General features: G+C 44.0%; 2 protein-coding genes across 2 annotated transcripts; one reads left to right on the top strand and one right to left on the bottom strand.

The window, feature by feature from the left end:
* Positions 1-3,946: 3,946 nt before the first annotated feature.
* On the top strand, positions 3,947-6,996 carry LOC125538408 (uncharacterized). Its single transcript, XM_048701662.2, has 2 exons — positions 3,947-5,865; positions 6,401-6,996. Exon 1 carries the CDS (start codon positions 4,118-4,120, stop codon positions 5,762-5,764), a length of 1,647 nt encoding a protein of 548 aa, XP_048557619.1. The 5' UTR covers positions 3,947-4,117; the 3' UTR covers positions 5,765-5,865; positions 6,401-6,996.
* A 331-nt stretch (positions 6,997-7,327) lies between these two features.
* Positions 7,328-9,787, bottom strand: LOC125538409 (LURP-one-like protein (DUF567)). Its single transcript, XM_048701667.2, has 3 exons — positions 9,558-9,787; positions 9,085-9,327; positions 7,328-7,823 (listed from the first exon to the last, which is right to left on the bottom strand). The coding sequence occupies exons 1-3, from the start codon at positions 9,780-9,782 to the stop codon at positions 7,692-7,694; spliced, it is 600 nt and encodes a 199-aa protein (XP_048557624.1). The 5' UTR covers positions 9,783-9,787; the 3' UTR covers positions 7,328-7,691.
* Positions 9,788-10,170: the final 383 nt, after the last annotated feature.

Genomic DNA, 10,170 nt, shown 5'->3' with positions numbered 1-10,170 from the left:
CATACTTTCGATCCTACAACATGAATAATAAACATTTATCATGATATAAGGAAAAATAAAATAACAACTTTATTATTGCCTCTAGGGCATATTTCCTTCAATATTATCATTCTTGGAGGTTTTACAATCATTTTATATCATTTTTTGGGACTAACCTATTGACATAGTGCCCGGTGCCAGTTGCTGTTTTTTGCTTGTTTTTTACATCGCAGAAAATCAATATCAAACGGTGTCCAAATGCAGCGAAACTTTTTGTGGAATTTTTATGGACCAGAAGACACCCAATGGGCCGGAGAAGCACCTGGGGGTGCCCCGAGGGGGGCACAACCTACTAGGGCGTGCCTGGGCCCCCAGGCGCACCCAAGTGGGTTGTGCCCACCTCAGTGGCCTCCTACACCGCTTTCTTGCTCTATAAATACCCCGATATTCCAGAAACCCTAGGGGAGTCGACTAAAATCAATTCCAGCCACCGCAAGTTCCAGAAACACCGGATCCAATCTAAACACCATCGTGGAGGGGTTCATCATCCTCATTGGTGCCTCTCCGATGATGCGTCATTAGTCTTTTGTAGACCTTCGGGTCTGTAGTTAGTAGTTAGATGGCTTCCTCTCTCTCTCTCTCTCGATTCTCACTATTCACTACAATGGTCTCTTGGAGATATATTTGATGTAACTCTTTTTGTGGTGTGTTTGTTGGGATCCGATTAACTTTGAGTTTATGATCAGATCTATGTTTTTATCCATGAAAATTATTTGAGTCTTCTGATCTCTTATATGCATGATTACTTATAGCCTCGTATTTCTTCTTCGAATCTTTGGTTTAGTTAGGCCAACTAGATCGATCTTTCTTGCCATGTGAAGAGGTGCTTTGTGATGGCTTCAATCTTACGGTGCTTGATCCTAGTGACAAAAGGGGAACCGACATGTATGTATTGTTACTATTAAGGATAACAAGATGGGGTCTATTTCTACATAAATAGATCTTGTCTGCATCATGCTATCGTTCTTATTGCATTACTCCATTTCTCCATGAACTTAATACACTAGATGCATGCTGGATAGCGGTTGACGTGTGGAGTAATAGTAGTAGCAGGCAGGAGTCGGTCTACTAATCTTGGACGTGATGCCTATATAATGATCATTGCCTGGATATCGTTATGATTATTTGAAGTTATATCAATTGCCCAACAGTAATTTGTTTACCCACCATTGCTATTTTTCTCGAGAGAAGCCACTAGTGAAATCTACGGCCCCAGGTCTCTTCTTTATATATTTGCCTTCGCGATCTATTTTTATTTGCTTTTATTTTCAGATCTATTAATCCAAAAACCCAAAAATACCTTCCTGCAATTTTTATTTATTTATTATATCTCGCGTTCCCGTGAGATTTATTGATTCAATCTACTACAATTTTACCTATCTTTTTAGCCGTGAGGGATTGCCAACCCCTCTCTTACGTCGGGTTGCAAGTATTTGTTCTTTGTGTGCAGGAACTGTTTACGTGGTGTTGCGTGGTTCTCCTATCGGTTCGATAACCTTGGTTTCATCACTGAGGGAAATACCTACCGTAACTATGCTGTATCATCCCTTCCTCTTTGGGGAAATACCGACGTAGTTCAAGCCGCATCAGACCGGTCAGTGACCGGACTGCCCGCCCGAGCGTATGAGGCGGGTTTGGGATGCCCGGCTGTAGATGCTCTAAACTCATCCTCAATCCTCAATGAGCTTAGAGCATCTACAAACATAAGAATATCACAAGAATATCTATTTGTTGCCATGGGGATCAGATACGGTCTTCATGAACGACGCCCGCTGAGTCTAGATATTGTTTGCAAGGGAGTACCCATGTTGTAGTCGTGCCCATTGACAGTGTAGTTGTACGACGACGCTTCCCCTACTTGCAAAGTCTCCTGAACACGGAAGATCGTTGGAGGATAGTGATGTCTTTGTGAGAATCAGACATGTCAACAATAGCATGCCAAATCCACAAGTCTTTTGATATCACTGTTTCAGGTATGATGGTGGCATCTTTGGTGTGACCTTGGTGCATCCCACGCAAAACTTCCAGCCAATGCATGCGATCAATCGAACCGACCATACCTGGAAAGCCTCTTGCCGCTCCAATAGCCATCAACTTTTCTATATGATGTGGTTCTCTCACATACTCGGCTCCAAACACCTACACCACGATGCATGCAAATCTAACAACGGTCTTTAAGCATGTGCACTCCCTGTCCGGATCATCTCGCCAACGGCTTCAGCGGGGCACCTAGTGCAAGCATCCTTATAGCAGTCGTGCACTTCTGCTTAGCAGAAAACAAGAGTTGCCTGTAGCCCTGGTGAGGTTGCAGTAGGAATCATGTGCCTCCACTCCCTCCACCACGCGTAATAACAAGGGGTTGCACATACGGAAGCGTCGACGAAGCCATGTATTAGGGATTGTTCGTATGGAATGGAACTAGTCCTTATAGAGGAGCCACGCTCTAGCGGCCCTATCCTTGTTCAAAACTCTTCGCCCTCAGATCGAACCTTTGAAGTTCAGAACGTGCTCCACCTCCCTGTACATTTCCTCATGGATGCTCATGATCATCAACATCTCGACATCTTTGTCCGACTCATACGAATCAAAGAATTCCTTTTGCATTAACTCATCAAGCCCCGTCCTTCCATACTCCTCATCTGACAAATCATCAGAGTCCATAGTTTTTCAAGAAAGGAATCACAAAAATTGGTAGGACATTTTGTCAAACACATAGAGGGCAAGGTGTAGTCCAAGAATAGTGGGATGTACCATGGCGGTGTCCGGAGCGGCGAGACAGCCGAGAGGAGGTTGTCGGTCAACCTGAACGTTTAGGACCAGTTTGAGGAACCTGACTAGATATGGACACATTTTTATGCTATGTGTATCTTCATGTACAATTAACACACATCTTCCTCGGCACATGCATGGTTCAATATTTGTATACCTATGCAAACCCTAGTTCATTGCCATCTTTATGTGCAAATCATAGTGCCGCAAGTTCACGGAGATGATATAACAGTTTGTATTGGTATTCGACACGTGAATTTGATTTGATTTTGATCCTATTAATATTAATGAGTTTTATCCATTTTTCTGAAAGTTCGTTGGAATCCATGTTCATATCATTGGCAAACAATTCGTACAAGAACAACACCCTCTTGCGAACTCGCATATAGGGTTTCCTGCTTCCCACTGCCGCCGGTCCGCCTCGTCTCCTATGGTCCTTGGACCATGGAGGCGTGGTGGATCCCGACCCTTACCGGCGAGAGAGCTTCATTTTAGGTGTTGTTCTGAGTTATTGTTAGGGTTTGTGTCATACTCAAGAAGACGAGACGGCGAGGACTTCTTGCATATGGAATAAGGTTCCCTCCGCCTAGCCTCCATCCCGACAATGCTTCAAGCGTCGTCGGAGGGCGTGTGGAGGTGTGTATCTGGCAGATCTCGTAGGATTCGGTCGGCGTTTCTCTTGGTGGATCCGGTCTTCGTTCATCTACATTTGCGTGTCTGCAGGTTGGATCCTTCCGATCTATGCTTCTCTCGGCGACAGTTGTTATTCTGGTGCGTTGGTCGTGTGGGGTCTTAGCACGACGACTGCCCGACTGTTTACTACAACAATGTTTGCCCGGCTCCGACAGGAAGGGGGGGGGGGGCGGCGATGACGGCTGCGCGCCTTCGACTCGCTCTCCTGCTTGTAGTCGTCGCTAGGTGGTTGGATCCGGATGTAAATTTTACTTCTCGTGTTTTTTGTATCACCTTGACGATTGATGAATAGTTTGCAAGTTTTCTCGAAAAAACAACACCACCACATTCCAAATAATCTACTGTTTCATAAGTTCTTCAAAACCATTTAAGTAACACAGACTCGAATTCAAGCGAAACAAGTGGATGTGTGCTTCAAATCAAATTCATATTAGATCTCGTTGGAGCGCTGTGCACAGTACAGATTTACAGAAAAGCCCCAAAGGGGCCAAACCCTCTTCTCCCTCCCACACGCACCACCATGCGGCCTACGCCGCCTCCCCCCATCGCCGTGATTCCATGACCGCCGCCGCGACGTCTCCTCCTCTCAAGCTACCCTCCGCCGCCGCCTTCTCCGATGCCTCCCCAGCTCCTCCTACACAGCCTCCTCCAGCTCCGGGTGCCCCCTCGCCACCCCCTCCTCCGCCTCCTCCACTCCTACAACCCCATTGACCGCCCGCCGCCGCAGGACCCGCCCCTGCACGACGCCGAGCTTTGGATCGCCAAGGCGCTCGCGACTGCCGCCTTACTCCTGCCACACTACCTCCCGGCATTCCGCCGCCTCGCGCCCTCCCAGGTCGCCGCCGCCGCCGCGCTCCGCCACGCGCCTTGCGCCTCCTCGACGCTCCACCTCTTCTCTGCGCTGCATTCCCCCCACTCCCAGCTCGCCATCCCCCCGTCCGCTCATTCCTACCGTTACGTCATCTCGTTGATGTGCCAGTCCGGCCGCCACACTGATGCCCTCCAACTGTTCGACCAAATGACGGACCAGTCTGGTTACTTTCCCAATGCTCGTTTTCTCTCGTTCCTGTCCGGTTCCTGCGCCACCGCAGGCCTTCTTGATGCCGCTGCAGCATTGCTCTCAAAGGCATCCCAATTTGGTTGTTCCATTGAAGCGTATGCATATAACAAGCTCATGGGCTTGTTCATTGGCCGTGGCCGGGTGCAGGAGGCTGTGGCATTGTTTGAGGGGTGGATCCAGGGGAGAGTATATTCTCCGGACACGTGGAGCTTCAATGTCATCATCAAGGGGGTTTGCAAGGTGGGGGATGTTCAAAAAGCGCTCGAGTTGGTCGAAAGGATGGATGAGTTTGGTTGCTCACCAGATACTGTCACACATAATATTCTTGTGAATGGGCTATGCAGGGCAAAGGAGGTGAGTAAGGGTCGTGAGGTGTTGAGGAGGCTTCAGAGAGATGGTGTTTGCAAGCCCAATGTAGTGACATACACCTCAGTAATCTCAGGTTACTGTAAGGCTGGCAGGATGGGGGATGCAATGGCAGTATACGATGACATGGTTGCGTGTGGGACATCACCCAATGTGGTCACATACAATGTGCTAATCAATGGATATGGCAAGGCTGGGAATATGGGGTATGCGGTGGCAGTGTATCAGCAAATGATACTTCGTCGCTGCCTTCCTGATGTTGTGACATTTAGCTCATTGATTGATGGATATTGTCGGTGCGGACAGCTTGATGATGCAATGAAGATTTGGACTGAGATGTCTCAGTATCATATTCAACCAAATGCACACACGTTCTGTATCATAATACACACATTTTGTAAGCAGAACAGATCAGGGGAAGCACTTCATTTTTTGAAAAAAATGAACATTAGAACAGACATTGCACCACAAGCGTTTATATATAACCCTGTGATTGATGTACTGTGCAAGGGTGGAAAGGTGGACGAAGCAAACATGATTCTAATGGAGATGGAAGAGAAAGGATGTCATCCCGACAAGTATACATATACTATTTTGATAATTGGGCACTGCATGAAGGGTAGGATAGCAGAAGCCATCACATTTTTCCATAAAATGGTAGAGACTGGGTGTACCCCTGACAGTATAGTAGTCAATTCTTTTATTAGCTGCCTTTTAAAGTCTGGGATGCCTGGTGAGGTGGATCATATAATGCGTATTGCAGCAGGGGGTGCTTCATCGAGTTGGAAAGATCCTTCTCCTGTAACCCAAAGCGTAGACATTTCAGTAGCTGTATAGCTGAATGATACAATGGAGAATGTAAGGAACAGCATCTTGACTGTTTTCGGTGCGAATTATGGGGCATCTGGCGCTTGTCCAAATAAGAAGAACAAGCTCTGGTTAGTCTTTGTTTTGAATCAAAGGCCTCTTGCATCAACTATACTAACTACTACATTTTGCACATCTGAACTATTTCCATACAAACTCGTACTCCCTCCGTCCGGAAAAGCTTGTCCCTCAAATGAATGTATCTAGCACCAAGTTAGTGCTAGATACATCCATTTGAGGAACAAGCTTTTTCAGACGGAGGGAGTATAACTTAATAATTATCATGTTAACTCTCCAAAATGTGTTTGATTTAATAGGTTGAGTGGCCTGTTTAATGTTTACTTCACATTTTAGTTCAGCATAGATATATAGCAGCGTTAATCAGTGGTGGTGATTGTGATTAATAGTCTGTTCGAGTCCGTAGAAACTGTGAGCAATATTTTACTGCACACGCTAATCTTATTCTATAGACATTAGAGACCTGACTTGCGAAATTCCTGATTTTTATATACATGTCTAGTCATGTGAACTGTACTGCACCTGTATTCGATTGAAACATGATTGAATATTGGAAGGCATTATACTGACTTTTTATTTTTACACTAGTGGTTTTGCAGAACACTCAGTCGAAAAGAACTCAAATGTAACCATTGACATCTTGGTTACACCAAGGGTATGGAACTATTGAGAGACTAATCCAAAATTTCATGCTAGAAAGAAAAGGACAAGCAGCTTGGTGCTCCGTGTATGCGTTGAAGTGATTCGATGAATTCCATAAAGGGAAGCAAATGGTGGAGCTGTAATTTCAAGGGGCCTGCTGATCAGCTGCAGTAGTGCTACATCACTTGCTCAATGGACCCTTGACACGCTCCTCAACACCTCATGTATGATTTGTCGACTCCCTGGGTAGATGATAAGATCATCCAGTCACTTGAACCTGCCTGTCAAGAACCCGCTTCGTTTTGGAGGAGCTGTTACCTAAATGAGGGGGAATCAGCAGTTGAAGAACACGATGGAAGTAATTTACCCTCTAGCAGAGGTACTTAACTTGTATTGTGCCTTGTTGTTCATTGTTCACTCCAGTAGAGAAAATATTTTAGGAAAGGGTAGTTGATCATTTCAACTGTCATGCACATTGTGCGCAATTTTCCTACAACCATGCCTACAGAATAACAAGTCTGAGCATACAGTTTTGACAGTTACACCTTCTTTGTTTTTTGAGCAAGTTACCCCTTCTGCTGTGATGCTTGTTATGTTGTTTCTTAAACATATTTGTTACTTAGTACTAGCAACTTTCTAGTTTTTGCAACATAAGGTATGGCATGTTGAGGCGCGTAGCAGCCTGGCTTAGAAGTCTCATAAACTGAGTACCAGAAAAGCTAACGCGGGTTTAACTATTTTAATGAAAACATTGTGTTTATCTGCTAAAACTTTGCAAAACACCTTGTTTCGTAGGACGTCAGTGTTAAGATCATGATATCCTGCTAATTAAGCATAATATGCTCAATTGAGCCAAGTTCAATGGGTAGATACTTCGTTATTCAGTGACCTGTTATTTCAATACATAGAGTAGTCAATATAGATTCATAAAGCTGTCTCAGGAATGTTATGTGCGCCTGTGTCTTTGTGTGCTCCTTTTGCTTTGTTGTGTGTACCACTATTTGTCAAAGACATAATTGAGCAGCACACATGTTAAGCTCATATAATAAACTGGCACTACTACATCATCAATTAATCACTTGCTAACTTCTGAAAACTGGCTAAATCTAATATACAGTGTAGCTGATAGCCTGATACAGTGGGATGTTGTCACTTGCCAGTGGACATACATTCGTTTGACCTCTACTTCAAGACTAAAGTAGGTGCTGTAAGTGAGCAAATTCACCCATTCATTTTATTAACATCTGGTGGATTCTCCATGGATGTTGTCAAGAACTGCCATCACCCCAATGATAAAAGCCTGGTCACATCCTGACTGCACTGTCACGTGGTAGAAGTCATTACTTTCTATCAGCTCTTTCTTCCCCATCTACAGTTTGAAGAATATATTTGTTAGATCTCTATCTTTTTTGTAATGCACATATGCTTGTGGCATGCACTGAAATTCTTATACATTTTACCAGACACACTTGCACAGACATGTAGAACAACAATCAAACAAAATCACTGGAAATAGTCAAACACCATTCCTTTACTAAGTAACCAACATCTCACTTTAGATAGCATATTTGTTCTTCCCTGATGTCATGGAATAATTCTTGTTAATTATAATCCATGACAGAATGATATGCATGTACTCAGTAATTTTGTGATAACACAGTCGAACTCTACAAATGAGTTCAGTCCTTGAATGGATCAAGCGTTGGTGTGTCGCACCCACACACGCATGTGTCTTTTATGTGGTAATCCGCGTGTCTGGCGATCCATGAGGTAGAGGATGAACTGTGAATTTATCTAAGCAACCTTGGCTCTAGATCAAGCTTGTGTTTCAGTAGGATGTGCATCTAGTAACTTTGTGATATAAAGAAGAAGATACACATCTAGTAACTTTGTGATAACACAAATATATCTTACAAAATAAATATAACTTGCTGAAAAAGCACATGTAGAAACTTTTTCTTGCAGGGGATTATGAAGGTATGTGTGGCATGCCTGCACTACTATTTTGCTGGTACAATCAATTATTGTGCAGTATCTATCTGCAAAAGATATGTATGTTCTTGTGGCATGCATGTAAATTCTTATAAACTTTACTAGACACACTTGCATAGACATTTATAATAACAGTTGAACAGGTATGGGCCCAAGCCCATCTCAAGCTTTGTCACTTAGGGCCCAAGCCCATGTGAGCGTGCTGACCTAGAAGGGGGCATCCAGTCCTCCAGTTTCTGTGCAAGCCGCCACACACACACACACATAACTCGCGCGGGCAACCAGACAAGAGAGCTCGAGCTGTCTGAAGGTACTGCTCTCCCTCTCGATCTCAACAATAACAATCAAGCAAAACCACTGGAAATAAACACCATCCCTTTACCAACATGGCAATATCTCACTTTAGGATAGCCTTTGCTTATCCTGTCCCGTGTTGTCGTGGAGTAATTCTGTTAATTATGACTCATGGGGAATCTGTAGTTCACAACTAACTTGGCCATATGAAGCAAATATATGCACATGCTTTGTAATTTAGTGACATGACACAAAGGAACTCTACAAAAGAAATACAATTCACTGCAATTACATATGTAGAATGTATTGCTTGTAGAAGAATTATCAAGGTATGGATGGCATACCTGCGCCACTATTTTTCCAGTGCAATCAATTATTGTGCAGTTCCTATCTGCAAAAGATCCACAGATCTCGAAATCCCAATTATTGCAGTGCCTCTTTGGTTCAATGTGAATTCTAACCGGTGCACCTTTTGCTATGCATGATTTGGGATCAGTTAGGCTAAAGACCAACTTGTTTTTCCCTTGGTAATCCATTGAGTACCCATTCCATTTGTTCCGCGTGCTTAGAGCCTGTACAATTCCTCCCTGTAATGGAGCACACAGAGAGTTTCATTCTGGTGATATTCAAAGAAATATAGGGTATACGGACATGAGTGAGAGAGATCATTTGTGTTTGTCTTGGCTGTCAACAGTTAAGTTTTCACTATTCAACCTAATCGATTAGCTTTTAATTCAGGTGAAGCACTTCAAACAACTGGTAATAGAGAAAATAAGCCTATCTACGAGTTACTATTCAGCAACTTATGATGTATTACCTTTCTAGAAATGAATAGTATCTGTTCTCCATCACTGTCTTTCACCATGAGCTCCCCCTTAGATCCAAGTATACCACAACCATCCACAATGAAAACAACATTATGACTAAAGTCAGTAACAACAAAACCACCGCCATTCACTACCATGGGTCTTCTCCTGATCATCAGCGCCGCTGGAGTGCTTGAGCAATACATCTTACTGACTACAGGCATGCTGTTGTCCATTTCGCTTAATACTGCACACAGACCAAAGAGAGGTGGCCCTATTACTCTGCCCAAACTCCTGTTTCAGTGTCTACCTGGCTTCTAGCATCTTGTTTGGCCAGCAGGTGAGTACTTATATTGGGGGGCAGAGCACGGTTGTTTTAGAGAAGATGGTAAGCCAAGCTAAGAAGCAAGGAGAAGGATGCAGTAGGTGTGGTGGTTCAAGAGTTTCTTTACAATGGAATCACTGCAGGCTCTCTCCACATAAAGCGATTCCTGAAAGCCTGGTCTGGTTGAATAGACTTTCTCCAACTTTCCTGAAGCATCATCATTGGTGTCAGTTCTCAGAAGTTTCTTGCTCAAGCAATGTCCATATTTATGCGGTTTTCTTTGTGGGCGCTTCTCATGC

Source organism: Triticum urartu, chromosome 2A (assembly GCF_056163025.1).
Source record: "Triticum urartu cultivar PI428250 chromosome 2A, HENAU_Tu73, whole genome shotgun sequence".
Lineage (NCBI taxonomy): Eukaryota > Viridiplantae > Streptophyta > Magnoliopsida > Poales > Poaceae > Triticum > Triticum urartu.
This window is presented reverse-complemented; position numbering and strand designations above follow the sequence as displayed.